Below are 16,661 nucleotides of genomic sequence, written 5' to 3' on the forward strand. Positions count from 1 at the left end.
AATTTCCCGTGTGCATTCTCATTTGGTTTTCACAAGAACCCATATGGGGCTGTCCATGAATTATTCATTAATTTATCACCAAAGGATTCTAGAAATAGATTAGATATCATTAGCCCATTTTACAGATAGAAAATAAAAATCTAAGAGGTTAGGTGATTTACCTGAGATCATGCCCTAAGTTATGGTAAACCTGGGCTCAAATCCACATTCAATGATCAAGCCCAGTGCTTTTTTTCTCTACCCCAACCTGGCCATTCGACTCATCAACTGGATACACAATTTATACAAACAAAAGGATTTCTGAAAATATTTAATTTTGGCTTAAGATTTTTAGTTTTCTCAGTATCTCCGATCATGAAGCAGAAACTAGTGGGGATTTTATGCTTTAAGGAGATACACACATTAGCAAAAAAAAAAAAAAAGAGAGACTTTTATTGTTCTTGCTCTGAGTGCTAAGGATGTACTCAAATTGATGATACTGATGATAATTACATATTTAAGCATACCTGCATGGTATTTTCCACTACAGTTAATGTCAATTCTACAGTTACAGTGGGGCAAGAACCTCTGACCTTTGGAATGCCTTAAAAAAAAAAAAAAATCACTTGCTTTGAAATTATCTGTACCTTTGAGATACACCCTGAAGTCATTTCAGGGATGATTCTTAGTTTTAATAAGAAGTATAAAACGATTCTGAAATTGGAATTCAGGCTTCAGAATATCAACTTATTAAAACCATGATTCACTCGGTTTTTTTCCATGTCAGTCATAAGATCTCAAGTTATTTCAATATGAATGGAACTTGACAGATATTTGAAAAATAATTATGTTTTCAATTAGGCATTTTCTCAGTTTCAATGATTCATTATATGCAAATTAAATATTAGCACTGTACTTCAAATAAGACAGAGAGATAGATGAGTCAATTCTTTAGATCAGAAGTCAGAACACAGCAATACAGTGACTTTCTGCACTATGAAACTGACCTAATCTTCAGAAAAGTAACATCCAGTGAAATAATCCACCTCCATACAAATTAAAACAACATTCTCTAACATGTAAAAATATCTAATACTTAAGGAGGTCACAATGGCTAGGTCTTAGCCAACTGATGTAATACAGCGTTGAAACACGAGAGGGCAACGAAGATTTAAAAAAAAAGTTGGATCCCATAACCCAAGGTTCCTGGAAACAGCTGCACATTTTCATTCAAATTATAAACATCTGTTACATGAAAAGAAAGATACCGTGATTACTTGAGAATAAAATTTTAGATAGCTGATCTGTCAAAAAGAATAAAAAGATCACCACCTAACATTTTTTCTGGCCACAGATTCCATCAGCTCTGGAAAAGATGAATACTTCCTCGGAGACACTGAAGAGTGGACAAGTATGGGCACAACTAAGTAACCCTGATGTTCTTAGGAGTTATTAGACTGTTCCTCACTAAGACTGAGCATTAATGTAACTGAATGTCTAAATACGAAGTATACAAAGATGAACTTCCTGTCTGTCATGTACTGCAAAGTTGAAATTCACCTTATTTAGCCATGACCAAAACCCATACAACTAAACATTTCTGCTACAGCAAATAAAGGATCTTTCCTTATTTCTCTCACACTTCATTTTTTTCCTATCTAAACTGGGATTTAAAAAATAAATCAACGCAGAGACCAAGTGATAAAAAGCAAACTGTCATTATTCCGCGAATAAGAGACATTTCTTTCTCAAAAGATTTTTTATAAAAATTGAATTTTTTTAATATTAAAACAAGGGACTGCAGGTACTCATGCTACACTATCAAAATATACTGCACAGTTAAAGGAGAAGAAAAAAAAATAGTGATGTAAAATGCTTTCCTCCAGAGAGCAAATTGATTTTAAAGTTCTCCTATGATAAAAACGATACAAACTGAGAACAATTTCTTCATGATGCAGGCACCAAATATTACCAATAAGTCAAGTACCTGTGGCAAACTGGTATACTAAAGAACTTGCTTTTAAATCTTGTGGAGTACAAATGCACAAAGAAGATGTCCCATTCCTCTTATCTCTGGACTAAAAATGAAAATACAATGATTTTGAACGTCTAAATACCTGAGTCAGTCACTGGAGCCACTGAAAATAAGCAATGCAAAGTATTTAAAAAGTACTTTTAAACTAAAATAGTTTAACTAGGTCTAAATTTCAACCCACCTGTGCTCGCTTCAGCAGCACATATACTAAATTTCAACCTACCAGCCTTTTACTAAAGTGTGATTTTTTCCAAATCAAAACTGTAATCCAATTCACTGATACTATAAAATGTGCATATCTGACCAAATTGGGAAGCTATAAAAATGTACTTCCACAAAAGATGCTCAAGTATCAATTACTGCTTTGCATATTGTTGCAAAGCTCTGCTACATTAAGAGTTTTTAAAAACTAACTTGTGCCAGAGATTATTAGGAGACCTGGAGTGTGGGGGGGTTACACGTATTTTTTTCTTAAGAAAAAACTGGCTCAAAAGGCAAGGAGAAGCCAAGGACCGCTGCCCTGTGCACCGTCCACCCCAATTCTCGTGAAGCATTAACTGGGAGTAATTAGAAAGGAGTATCATGTTTTACCCACTCCCAGCAGTGGCCCCTAAGTCATCTCCTACTGCATATCCCTAACAGATCCATCTCGAGGAAAAGCCCTATCAAAAAAAATATGGACACAATAAAGTAGAGGGAGAAAGAACAAGCATTCTCCTTATGCTAACAGGGATTTTAGTCCAAAAAGGCTACAGAAGACTAAAAATTTACAAATAAATGGGTCAGCCCATAAATTCTATTATTAACCTTTTCCTCTTATATACACACACTCAGCATACGTATTGTAGTCCAGCTGTCTGTTCCACAGTTATTTTGCTTTCTGATTTTGTTCTAGGCTCCATTTCCCCCCAGATTTTGGATTTTATAAGTCTACTCACAAGTCAGTTTTATTCTGATTTCACCTCTGTATTAAACCTTTTAAGATAACTAGTCAAAATGATCTACCCCTGGCTAACCACCTCTAAACACCCTAACGGTCTCTAATTAATCTATGACTTCCTCATTATTGCAGCACTGCCATTTAAAGATTCTGGGTCTTAGATTCTCCGATGCCCTGCATGGACAACTGAAGAGGGCAACACCAAAGATTCTCACCATCCTCAAGTTCTAGAGCCATGAGCTGCTCCAGAAACAAACTCCTCTTTTCCGCAGAGTCCACCATTCTCAGAGCTTTTATTCCTACATCTGTAAAATAAACACACTTCTATTTGTACCATATGCTACAGCGGTAGTGCACTCATTATTAGGTGCTATTTCTTATACAGGCATACCTCAGAGCTATTGTGGGTCCAGTTCTAGACCACTGCAATAAAGTATCACGATAAAACCAGTCAAAAGATTTTTTGGTTTCCCAGTGCATATGTAAGTTATGTTCATACTACACCATAGCCTATTAAGCGTGCAATGGTATTATGTCTAAAGAAACAATGTAGGGCGCCTGGGTGGCTCAGTTGGTTGGGCGACTGCCTTCGGCTCAGGTCATGGTCCTGGAGTCCCGGGATCGGGTCCCGCATCGGGCTCCCTGCTCGGCGGGGAGTCTGCCTCTCCCTCTGACCCTCCCCCCTCTCATGTGCTCTCTCTCTCACTCTCTCAAATAAATAAATAAAATCTTTAAAAAAAAAAAAAAACAATGTAGAGGGGCACCTGGGTGGCTCAGTTGGTTAAGCTTCCGACTCTTGTTTTTGGCTCAGGTACACGGAGCCTGCTTAAGAGTCTGTCTCTCTCTCCCTCTGCCCAGGCTCTCTCTCTCAAAAAAGAAACAATGTACATACTTTAATTAAAAAAATAAAATCTTTAAAAAAAATACCTTACCCAAAAAATGCTTATCATCTGAGCTTTTAGCAAATCATATTCACTGACTACAGATCACCAAAACAAGTATAATAATGAAAAGTTTGAAGTATTCTGAGAATTACCAAAAAGTGACACAAAGACACAAAGTGAGCAAATGCTGTTGGAAAAATGGTGCCAATGGACTTGCCCAACACAAAGTTGCCACAAACCTTCAATGTGTAAAAAAAACACACAAAAACAAAAACCACCATATTTGTGAAGCACCATAAAACAAGGTATGCCTGTACTGTACTGTAATTTGACACTGCTAATAATTACTTCTTCAAATCAGCAGTATTGTTCCTAAAGTCAGAGACTGTTTTCTTCACGGCACTTCACCTCACTAATCACAGTCCTTTCCACAACGTGCAAGCTCAACAGGTATTTGATTAACTGACAAACCTTGTCATTTCCTATGGCTTCTCTAAATAGGTTATCAACCAAAGTGTACGTTTAATTCCAGCCTCTGTCTGTTTGGTCTTAAGCAACATATATGACAGTCTGTCATCTATAAAATGAGGATATTGTATTTAAATGACCCCTAAGTCCCTTCCAGTGCCATTAGTCAATCTCATTAGACAAAACCAAACCCCAAAGATGGCACTATCTCCATTCAGGTCAGCATTTCCTTTTTTTTTTTTTTGGAGACAAGGGGTCAGCAGCCTTGGGGGCCCAATTACCACCAGTGGAGCTATGATGTGGGGGTGGGGGCATGGGGGGGTGGAGAAGAGAAAGTAAATGGAGTAAGAGAAAACAAACATGAGTGGTATCACTAATATGCCACCAGGTGTCACAATAGTTACTGTGTCACCTACTGTTCTCTGATAGAGCTTGGCATGCCCAGGAGCCTTTTACAAAAGCAGCTACAGCTAGATGTGTGGGTATCTTAAGTTTTCCCATGACACCCCTACTAACCTTTCTAGTTCCCTACAAACTTTTATCGACCTTCCTGAGTACGGCATGCCTCTCACAGAGAAATATGCAAAGCATTCACTATTAGGTCTCATGTTCTAAAATAATGACTCTTGGGATCCCCAAACTTCCACATGAAAAACAGCAAAGGAAAGCAGAGATTTTACACAGTCACCTCTTCTGAAATTAATCCATCGACCAAAAGGAGCGATGTTACAGGCCAGTGCTGTCCAAGAGAAGTAAAATGCAAGCCATGCATATGTTTTTAAATACTTTAGCAGCCATATTTAAAAAGAAATTTAAAACAGATTAAATCAACCTTAACATATTTTCATTTAGGTCCATATACCTAAAATAGTATCATCTGAACATGTAATCAATATAAAAATAACTCGGGATATTTTACTTTCTTTATACCAAATCTTTGAAAACTGGGGTATAATTTATACTTACAACACATCTCACTCAATTCAAACTCTAGATTTTCATCAGAAATACTTAACCTATATTTAGATTTCACCCGTTTTACAGTTTAAAAAGTAGATGCATATGTCCAAATTGTTTCCAAACATATTTAAGTTTTCCAATAACTGCATCAAATATCAATTTTAAGAATTTACTAAAATTTGAAATTCAGCTCATTATCGTAGCCAGATTTCAGGTGCTTGACAGCAACACGTAGGCTACCGTATTAATGAGGTTACAGACAATCCTGTCACCTGGATTCTTTTAAACCTGAACCAGACTGAAAGATATTACCCTCTTCAACCAGCAAGTCCTTCTACAACACCCACCAGGTGCACAAATGATGCCAAGTATTTTCTGCCCCACTGCTAATCCTTAAGTTGTCAATACTTTAGTGATGATCACTAATTAAGCAGCCCTTCCCAGAGACTGAACAATGCTTTTTGCTCAGAGAGAAAGGTACACCTCAACTCAAGAAAAGAATGGAGACACTGAAATTCAGATACGCAGTTCGGTTCCAAAGTAAAGGTGGAAAATCCTGACATCGTTACTTCTTTGTCCAGGATCTTAGTCACCCCGCAAAACTTACCCACATTGTTTATGATGAGCCTCTGAACTTCACACTCACAGCAGCTGTCCCTGCATCCTGATTCTTCACCTTCCTCAAGCGCTCCCTCCCAGCCTCCCTCCACAACCTCCTTTATACTCTTTAGAGCAGATTCCAGGAGCCCCTCTTCATTCTGAAAAATGCTGGTTATTGTTGACATACCGAAACATATGAATAATTCAATAAATGAATCCCCAACCATCCTATTAATCATTCATTGGTCTAGGTACCCAAGTTACCTTGAGAAAAGCTTTTCTGAACATGCATGGAAAGTATCCCCTCTACTCCTCCCCAAAGGAACCAATAACAAACACTTCAGTTTTCCCTATGTCAAAGTTCAGTGTTTCTCCTGCAGCTGATTTAAAAGTTGATCTTCTAAAGGAGCTGGATTCCTAAGATAGTTCTATTTTGAGCGTTCTTCCTGTTCTGAAGCTAAAGTTGGAAAGGTTTAGGTGGTGATGTCATGAAAGACAGGCTGTTGGCTTTTACAGAAGGGTCTTCAGCAACTCTGGGGATGCTCATATGGTGGAACCCGAGAGGGGGGTGATGTTCATTTTTCATCTCTTTCCTTTCCCTTCCCTTCCTTGTGAGTCCCAGCTATTATTTAACCAGCAAGAAAACAAGTTCAAATAAGCATGCAAACGTATTTTACTCAAAAACGCAAAGACTGAGAAGATGGAAAATGCCTCACTCTAGGGAAGAAAGGTGACAACCTCCTTCTCCACTCTTCGTCCCCACCTTCCCAAATATCTATCAAAGGTCTATGGACAAAAAGGTAAGAAGGACAGCTGGTGAGAAGAATCAAGGGATTATAAATCTAGGTTTGAAGAGGAAAATGCTGTTGGGGATATTAAGGACAGAAAGGGGACCCTTGGGTCCACTGTTTTCTCCTCCCTTTTGGAATGGTTGGATTTGGGGCTGGGTGTGTCTTCTGCTTGGGAGACGTGTTTGGCTCTGTAGAACCAAGAGGGGCCAGGGTGGGGCCCAGGAAAAGAGAGCCAGAGACAGGCTGCTTTAGGCCGGGTTCTGGGCTAAGCTCTTAGGGAAAGAAAAAAAGGGGGCTGTCAGGAGACAGCAGACAATTCCATTAGAATACCTGGTAAGGAACAAATAACGGCACTGACCTAAAGAGATCACCTCTCTCAATCTAAATCCAGCAGTTAGTTGCTGGTTGGCAGGGTGCAGGTCCAGAGGGAAGAGAAAATCCCAGCACATCTGTAGACCACAACTTGCCTGGATCCGGGATGGATGTGCCTGGTGCAATTGGCAGGTGAAAGCAACACTTTCTGGTCAATTCTGGGATGGGGGATTAGCTAAGAACCCTGGGGAACACAAGATTCTCTGGTTTTTCAGCTTACCTCTCCTCCAAAGCGAGAATAAGCACAGGTGTGGTCCTTCTCCAAGAAGGTGGCAGCTCGCGCGCGGGTGGCTGAGTGAGTGAAAAGATTCCTTGGCCCGGGAAGGCAGGAAGAAGCCGCGGGTTCAGCTGCGACCAGGAGCAGGCGATCTCCGCCAAGTCCCTTCCCCCTTCTTGAAAACCGAACAGGACCGGCAGAAATTACAACAACGCACCCCCCCCCCCAATAATGTTTCTAATAAAAGAAACAGCCTCTCATGCCTACATAAAAAACTGCACACTCGGGATGATGGAAATAAACAGGTGAGCCCGTTGTAAAGCGGGAAAAGATTGGGGACGGGAGAAAGAACGTACAGAGAAATCGAGGCTTCCTCGCCCTCCCCGCACACCCCCTCCCCTCCGAGAGCCCCACAGAATGTGCGTGTGGCAGGTTGCAAGCTAAAAATGCCACACTGACAGACCCCCCCCCCCCCTCCGCCCATTCTCCCTCCTACCCCAGGGTCCAGCGTCCCGGCCTCGTGGTAGCTCCCGGTCCCCGGACGCCGCGCGGGGCTCCCCCTCACCCCGGACCGCCGCCGCCGCGGGGACTCCGCTCTTCCTCTCTCCTCCCTCCCTCCTCCTCCGCCTCCTCCTCGCAGACTCCTCCCGCCGGATCCTTCATGTAAACAACATCCAGGCTCTATTTACAGTCGCCGCCGGACGGCGAGGGACCCACGCCAGCACCCTGGAAGAAGGCGGGGGTGGGGGGAAAAGCGAGTGCGCAACATTTACACACGCACCCCGCCCCTCCGCGCCGCTCCCCCTCCAAGGGGCCGGAGCCGGGCGCCGAGGGCCACCCGCGCCCTGGTCCAAACTGCGCCGCTCCTCACACCCTGGCGAGGGCCCGAGGGCAACCGCGGAGATGCCCCGGGCGAGGCCGCCCCCCCCCACCCCACCGGAAAAACACACACACCTCCACAACAAACCCAGCCGGGTAACACACGCTCGAAGTCCGTGAGGGAGTGCGGAGCCCCAGGCCCGCCCCGTGCCACCGCCCCAGCGCCCGCTGCCTATCCCGCGGCGGCGAACTGCTTGCGGTTCGGGGAGGCGGCTGAGGGCAGGCGCCCAGCGCCGGACAGCGGCGCGCCCTCGGCCCCCGCCGCCACCCGGCCCGCCCTCGGCCCGCCCCCCGCGCGGGCGCCCAGGCGGCCGAGCCCCGCGGCTGCGTGTGCGTGTGCGCGCGCGCCGCGACCAGCCTCGCCGGAACGGCTCTCGTCGCCCCCGCCGCTTCCCGCGCCCCCGGCCGGCTCCGGCGCGCCGCCACACCGTGCCAGGAGCGCCGCGGCCACTGCTCCGCGGCGGCGCACGGGCGCGCACACAAACAGACACTCGGCGGCACGAAGCCCCGCGCGGCCGCTCGCCGCCCGCAGGCTCCCGGTCCCGCGCGCGCCCGGCCGCCCCCGCGCCCGGCCCGCCGCCCCCACGCCCACCTGCGCCCCCGGGGGGTCCTGGCCCCCCCTTCCTTTGTTCTTCCCGCTATTTGCATGAGGATTATCTAATGACGCAGCAAGGCTCGCCACAACGTGACCGTCGCCATTTTTCTGTTTTTATTCTATCTCTGCCATGTGATAGATTGGGGGGGGGTGTTGGAAAAGGGAGAGAGACAGGTTTAAAAAAAAAAAAAACTTCCGGGTCTCATGACCGGGAAGGGAGAAAAACAAAAGGGAGACGAGACACAACTCCAGGGGAAGGATGTGTGCGTGTGTGTGTGCACGCGCGCGCGCACGCGCTTCCCCCTCCCGCCTCGGCTCCAAGAAGGGAGGCTCCCACAGCGGACAGGGAGCATCCTCCCATCCAGAGAGCCCAGTGGACGCCCCCTCTTCTAGCCTTGGCGTCGCCCGTCCTGGTCCCACACTGGCTGCAAACGCTCCGCGAAGCTGTCAGCTTGGTCCCTTCTGGCCCCTCCACTTGCTCTTCACCCCGGAGTTCGCACCCTCGCTCTTAAGCGGGTGTAAGGTTCTGGGTTACGTTCAGGGAAGTCTCACCATAAACGGAGGAAATAATAAAGTTCAAAGGCTACCGAATTTCCTGTGTTTTAAGATAGTTTGTTTCCATGCTGTTGTTTATGACAACCGCGTGGCAACGCTAGGCAGAATCTTGGTTCGAATTCTTCCTTTCTCTATACCCTTTTCTCTCTCTTCCCAAAGCGAGACACACCCTTGTGTGGTGTTCCGGGGGGGGGGGGTTATGTGGCGACGGACCATTCATCATAGCTTGATTTACTTTGTAAGAAGTCTTTAATAAGTGGTGGTTCAGGGCCAGGGTGCATTGTTTAAGAAGACAGTTGCATGCAGCAAGGTGGATTCGCGTTACACTGATCGTATTCATATTTGGAGGGCGTGATAGACATTTCATTCTTTCCCAAGTCTCGTGTTCACGGTTGCTGAAGAAAACAAAGTATTTGGGAACTCTGCCACGTTTTTCAGTGAGATATAAAATTTTGTACTTTTGTTTACTACTGCATTTCCTTTGGGCACTTTCACTTTTGTTTCTCTTGAGTTTCCTTTTTGGGTTCTTGTCTCAATTTCACAATTCACTGCCGAAATGGACTTTACAATCGACCAGGGTTCCTCGATTTACAGGCGCAGAAAACGAGACCGTGAGTAGTGATGCAAGTTGCTCCAGGTCACACATTTAATTAGGGCGGAGCTTGGATTGAGCGCAGCTCACCTGATAGCTCTGCTGGAGGGGTGGAGATGGAGGGTGGGGGATGGTAACGTCTGGCAGCAACTCTGCTTTGTAAGATTGATATCCTAGAAATTAAAGATGGAGAACACTTACCAGATCATTACCTTCTTGGGACTGGTGTGAATTGATTGCTTCTTCAAAACCCCCTTTCTTGTGTTTTTGACTCAACTATACCTGTTAATTCAGATTCCATTTCACTCTTCCCAATGAGAGTTGGTCATCTCACTGAACAGCCCTATATGATTGTAATGAATTGTTTTTATTAGACTCACAGAGTAGATCACTGCCCGTTTGTCCACCTACTGTTTCCTTTTTATATTTATTTCATGGTGCCTTTCACACTTCAGCATATGTAACAGTTGATGTATCTCCCTGAACTGGAGGGTAAGCTTGGAGGGCAGGGCCATGCCATATTCATTTTGTATCTCCCACCCTGCTTGGCAATGAATAAGCAAATTAAGGCCTGATGAGGATTTTTCTTCCCCCGAAATTCCTTCCTAACCATCTCTAGGAAATTCCTTCCATATTTCTGGTGAAGGCAGAACACTGAAGATGCTTTTCAATTCTTACACCTTTGCAGACCATTTTTGGCAGCCTTCTACTTTACAGAGGCCAAGCAAAACATAATTTGTTTATTCCATTGTTGTTGTTGTTTTTGTAACCAACTGCTTTCTCCCCTCTTTTTACCTTGTTTGGTTCCTCTTCAAATTCCTTCTAATTCGTGTGATTAGTTATGCCATTGCTTGCCTTTTGACTTTTGCTTTCTTAGGCTCCAAAAGGTTGGCAAAGTTTAAACTTCGATTTAACTAACCCTCCTCAGCGAGGAACACAGGCAGTTGAGCAGTATGAAGAGGGTTGCTGAAAAGATCTCAGCATCTGGACAAAGAGTGCACATTCTCAGCTTTAAAAGACTGGAGAATAACTGATGCATGCAATCATATTGACAGCTCAGCGGAGGGTCTGGATTGTCCCACAGATGAGTTCATACACATCTGGATCAATGAGGTTCGATCACATATATGAACATGAACTACAAGTATTCCTTTGGATGGGGCAAATGAAGTTGTTATTACTGATGGTAACATCTAAAGTCCATATGTTTCATCCTGGATAGTAAGAGTGTGGTAATAATTTTAAATGTAACCATATCACCTTCCAACAAGATGGAGATGCCGCCTAATTATATTTAAAAGCATGTGCTCCCTTAAGTACAAAGGTGAACAGAGAAAAAAGGAACATAAATAAAAAATACAAAAAATACTTCCATATTTCTTCCACACATGTATACTCACACATCATTACAAAGAAGATCAAACTTTAGTCCTCTGGAGTACTACATGGTTGCTGATTAAAGTAGAGCTCTTATAGGCACTCTAACAATATTCTTCATCTCTCCCATACACACTTAAAACAATGACAACTCCCGATGTGTGAGAGCCTGGACTTTGGAATTAGGTTCTGATCTCAGCCCTGCTAATCTATTAGCTGGGCAAGTTTCTTATCAGTTCTGATTCTGTATAAAGAAATAGAAAACAAGCATAATGTCACCTACCTCAAAGAGAAGGTTTTAGGATTGAAATTTCATCAGAATTTTAAAAATACATGTAAAGCCCCCACCCTGGTATGATGCTTGGAATATAATCTCCACTAATGGAGGACTGTAATAATTTTTTAATTGTATTTTTATTAATCCCATGTGCTTCCTAGAATTATTCTTTCCCTTTTGGCTTCCTGCTCTTGAAAATTCAACAAACCTAGTATTAGTGAAAGTTCTGTGACTATGAAGTCCTGCCTTCAAGAAGTTCACACTTCAGCCTTGGAAAAATACATGCAGAAGTAACTGTACTGATACTGGTAGATGGAAGACAAACACTTAATTCATACCACTTTATGATGATCTACCTGAGAAGCATTTACTTAAGATCTAGCTTCACTAATACCCAAGCAAAGACAAAGCTTCTGGAAGCAATTAGGAAAATGCCACACACACGCGCGCACGCACGCACACACACACACACACACACAATCCTAAACCCTCACATTTTCACATACACAAGGAAGATTACCCTTAAAACTCCATCCAATCTATGATTCTGCAGCTTTTGAAAACAGTTTTCTGGTCCAATGTAAGAGGCAGGCTTCTTTTGCATTCGAGTGAAAACTATGCTGGATTGTACCTTTGAAATAATGTTGGAGAAGTGTAGTTAATAGGAAGCACTTCTGGTTGTTAATTAATTAGACCACTTTAATCAAGAACTATTTTCTGAGAAACTTATTCCCAGCCCTGGGTCAGGTGCTAAAGAAACAAAGATGAGGAAGACGTAGACTTTGTCCTTAAGGGACTCATTCAACAAATGTTTATTGATTACCTACTGGGGATGCAATGGTGAAAAAGACATTGAGCTTACTAGCAGGGGATTGATATACACACCTTATCTTTACAGCACCCTCAAGAAGGATTTGATTGACACAGGGTTTGGGCAAGGCAAAAAATATACCCCACCTTCAGAACATTCTTTGTTCCTCAAAACAAAGAACAGCTCTTGAAAAAGGAAAAGATTGGTCTCTTCAGCTTGATTGAACCTTGGAATCTCCCTAGCACTCGGCCGAATTGTGAAGTGAAAGAAATTAAATTCAATACTCCTAGAGTCTAGGCTATTGAAACAGCTTTCTGGTCTCAGTTCCTGACTTTCTCAACTCTTGTTTTGTTCTCCAAAAGTTGATTCTAAAATGCAAATCTGATTATATTATGCTCCTGCTTAAAAACTTTCATGGCTCCCCATTATCTGCCAAGCATGGCGCACAAGATCGTTTCTGATCTTGCTCTGCCAAAGCCTTCCCACCTCATCCTTCATAACACCCACAGGTAAGGGTTGTCAGATTCTGTAAATAAAAATACAGGATGCCCAGTTACATTTAAATTTCAGATAAGCAACATTTTTTGGTATAAATGTGTCCCCAATATTGCATGGAACATACTTACACTAAAAGGCTTTCATTATTTATCTGAATTCCAAATTTAAATAAGCATCCTCCATTTTATCTGGCAACTCTACTCATGCTAGTCTGATTGATTAACTTGCCATTCCCCACTAGTCTCTTCATGTCTTTGTAAGTGCTTGATAACCTCTCCATTCTGCCCCCTCATCCACATGGTGTGTTTCTGTTTCTTCTTCAAAAGCCAGTCATGGGCTTCTGGAAGCCTGCAGGTGTGAGCATGGAATCCCACGTGCTGGAGATGGACCTGGCTATCTGTGTGCTTTGTTTAATATCTGGGCTTCTGCCCCAGTTCCTGTTCATCCTTCCCTTTCTCCCTCCTGGAACTGGAGTTCTGCCCTGAACCCTAGTTAATTTGGCTGGGACCCACACACAGTTCTTTACCCTTGCCAACTTTCTCCCTGAGGCTTGTGGGGATAGATCCTTTCTCCCAGCTGCTGGTTGGGCTCCTGACCTAAACTGCACGGATCACTGAAACCTGCCTCAGATGCCACTGCCTTCCTGTCTTACTTACTAGAAAAGATAGACAAGATACTCAAATGAGATCAAGTTTGTGAGTGTGGTTTGTAAACTATAAAGCCTCCGCGATGGCAATTTAGTTTTTAGAGACTAATTTCAAGCTCTTCACCTAGTCATGTGTATGAAAGCCCCTCTTTAAGGTGCTCTGGATTTCCCTTGTTTCTGCTCATGCTTAGTGATATATGATGCTGAGAATGATGGGGATATTTTTTCCAAAGTTCCTCTAATTTGGATTCGTGTGTTGAACTACACTGGCTATTTTATTAGGAATGGATTTAGACTGGTGGCTTTAATTTTTTAAATTTTAATTTTATGATCCAGGACACACTTCTTCACAACTCCAACCAGAGTCTCATGAACTATGTCATGCCCTGAGTATGTGTAATGAACTCTGATATTTTCTATTTGATTTCACCTTTTAAAAATTGGGCAACCCACCAAGTTAATTTCATAATCTGATAATGGATTGTGACTTGCATTTTGCTAAACACTGATCTGCACTATCCACTTGCTATTTCTGTATTAACCAACTGACCAGCACAGTTGTGAAAAGTCTACCTCATTTGGTGCTGTCTCCAGTAGGAACCACCTTGTCCACAAAAGGAGTTGAGGCCACCTCACTGAAGTAAGTCACAGTTGTTCCTGCTGATAACATCAGCAAGCCAAGTACTGCAGCCAGACTTTCTAAGCTGCCTGAGGTTAGTATATATAATTCCTGGCGAGGCCATTTACAGAGATGGAGAGCTGCAAAATCATCACACCTGGCAACTACATTTATCTTAGCATAGAGGGATATTGTTTGGGAGCAATTCTTAGACTTTTTTCTTTTAAGATTTTATTTATTTATTTGAGAGAGAGAGAGAGGTGGAAGAGCAGAGGGGGAAGGAGTGAGAATCTCAAGCAGACTCTGCACTGAGCACGGAGCCCAATGCAGGGCTGGAGCCCACAACTGCAAGATTATGACCTGAGCCAAACCCAGAGTCAGAAGCTTAACTGACTGCACCACCCACACGCCCCATCTTTCTCAGAATTTTAAAATTATTCCTGGTTAGGTTAAAGAGACTTTTAGGTTTCTGAGGTTTCACATTAATTTCAGATACAAAACATAAATGAAGACTCTCTCATTCACTGCTATGATTTTGTTTTACTCTCTTCTCCCTGAATGGTGAGCAGGTTCATCTAATATTTAGACTGCTTGAAGAAGCTGGGCAACAGTAGATTCCAAAGACAGTCAGGGAAATATATGGAAAGGAAATATGGCTCAAATGGAGTGGAAAGAAGACTAATTATCTAAATAATTTTTATGATACAGGTGGTCAACCCAGCTGCTATAATTCAGGATCTTCACACACACACACACACACACACACACACACACACACACACTCCCTACATTCCTCTCTCACTCAGAGCTGCTTCATTCATTTTTCTTTATGGTAGGGTTTTAATTGCATTTGTTTTCTTGGCCTTGAAAAGACCAGTTTCAGAACAATGGTGGCACAAAATCTGGACTGGAGAGAATTTAAACGAGAACAGGAGAAAAGGAATTAGAGGCAGCTAATACAGTATAGACAATTGTTCTGCTACAAAAGATTACAGAGAAATAAGATGGTAACCAAATGAGGGAAATACAGTCAAGGGGAGATTTTTATTTGTTTGTCTTTAATATGCTTGAAATGATTTGTTTGTCTACCAATGGAGATGATCCAGTAGAGGAAAAATTCATGATGTAGAATAGAGTGGGAGGGTTTGCTGGCTTGGTGTTCCTAAGTCTACAAGAGGATGGCATCTCATGCACTAGTGCATGAGGTTTTATATGGGAGCCCTGAGAGTGCATCCTGACTGATAGCAGATAAGGCAGGGTCTAAGGGGATACACCCATATGGACATGTAGATGTGGTAAGAATCCGTGGAAATTGTCTTCTGACTGTTCAGTTTTCTCAATGAGGTAAGTAGCACAGTCATCAACTGGGAGTGAGAATGGGGGAGAGGAGAGAAAAGCAGAAAGTGACTGTAGTAATGTAGAATGTAGGAAAGTGACTGGATGAAGCAGATGTGGGACGTTAGCTGGGAAACGGCAAGGGCCTTCTTAAGTTCCTGGTGACAAGTTTGAGGTGAGACCAGTCTAGGTGGACAGTTGGATTTTTAACAGTGTTGTGATTTTGCCAACCAGTGTGAGAAATTAATGTGATTAAGGAAGTTGAGGGAGTGATTATATTTACTGACTCTGAATTTTAATCTGAGCAAAGAGGGAATAGACAGCCTCAAGGGACAAAGTACACTAAAAAAAAAAAAAAAGTGCCTAAAATGCTCCTCCTTCTCATCTTTGCAAGACTGGCTCCCTCTTGTGGTCCAGTCATTTTCTAATATCATGGTTTTAACTCTCTCCTGAGTACTTAAGGTACTTTCCTTTTACTTTGCCTGTCTATCCATCCCTCCTCAATTTCACAACTACTAGAAGATAAGCTCTGGGAGGACAAGGACCTTGTCCATATTGTTCACTATTTTATAGACACAGCACTTATCTGAACAGGAAAACTCCAAAAGGTATTTGATAGAAGAATGATAGAGACTACGGTATGATTTGTAAGGTCTTTTCCATCCTAATCATGCTCTTCTTTACGTGCTCCTGGGAAATACAGTCAAGATTTTCTCGGTTTTCTCCTAACCTCCTCCAAGAGAAAGAAAATCTGTCCACCAGGGTTAGAGCTGCTTGCTAAACCATCCATGTCAGGTCTTCAGAGGGTATGGAAAGGAAAGTTCAAGGACAATTTTACCAGAGTTATACAGGCACCAGATATTTCTAAGGTGAGCCAGAAAGGGTGCTATGAAGTCACAATAGCTTTCTGTTTTGTTTAAAACATCCTTATTGAGGTTTAATTTAGATACCATAAAAATCACCCATCTTAAGTGTACACTTCATTGAATTTTAGTGAGTTTATACAATTAGGCAGCCATCACCACAATTCAGTTTTAGAGCACTTTCATGACCACAAAAAGTTCCCTTGTGCCTGTTTGCAATCCATCTCTGCTCCCACCCCAGCCCTAGGCAACCACCGATCTGTCTACAATTTTGCCTTTTCTAAAATTTTCATATAAATGGAATCATATAATATGTAGCCTTTTGTGCCTGCCTCGTTCCATTTAGTATAATGCTTTCATTGTGAATA

The 16,661-nt window shown here is 42.9% G+C and overlaps 1 protein-coding gene and 1 long non-coding RNA gene across 2 annotated transcripts in view; one reads left to right on the plus strand and one right to left on the minus strand.

Moving 5' to 3' along the window:
• Window positions 1–3,806: 3,806 nt before the first annotated feature.
• LOC113925002 lies at window positions 3,807–8,362 on the minus strand. Its single transcript, XR_003520890.2, has 4 exons — window positions 8,201–8,362; window positions 7,743–7,972; window positions 7,250–7,421; window positions 3,807–7,145 (listed from the first exon to the last, which is right to left on the minus strand). It is a non-coding gene; the product is annotated as an uncharacterized LOC113925002 (long non-coding RNA).
• Window positions 8,363–9,804: 1,442 nt separating this feature from the next.
• The window catches only part of AK4 (adenylate kinase 4), a 118,172-nt gene continuing 111,315 nt past the window's right edge, over window positions 9,805–16,661 (plus strand). The window contains exon 1 of the mRNA XM_027611050.2: window positions 9,805–9,886. Within this exon, the coding sequence (XP_027466851.1) occupies window positions 9,832–9,886 (55 nt within the window). The 5' untranslated portion in view covers window positions 9,805–9,831. The remainder of the gene's footprint in view (window positions 9,887–16,661) is intronic.

The sequence above is a fragment of the Zalophus californianus genome, chromosome 4 (assembly GCF_009762305.2).
Source record: "Zalophus californianus isolate mZalCal1 chromosome 4, mZalCal1.pri.v2, whole genome shotgun sequence".
NCBI classification, from domain to species: domain Eukaryota; kingdom Metazoa; phylum Chordata; class Mammalia; order Carnivora; family Otariidae; genus Zalophus; species Zalophus californianus.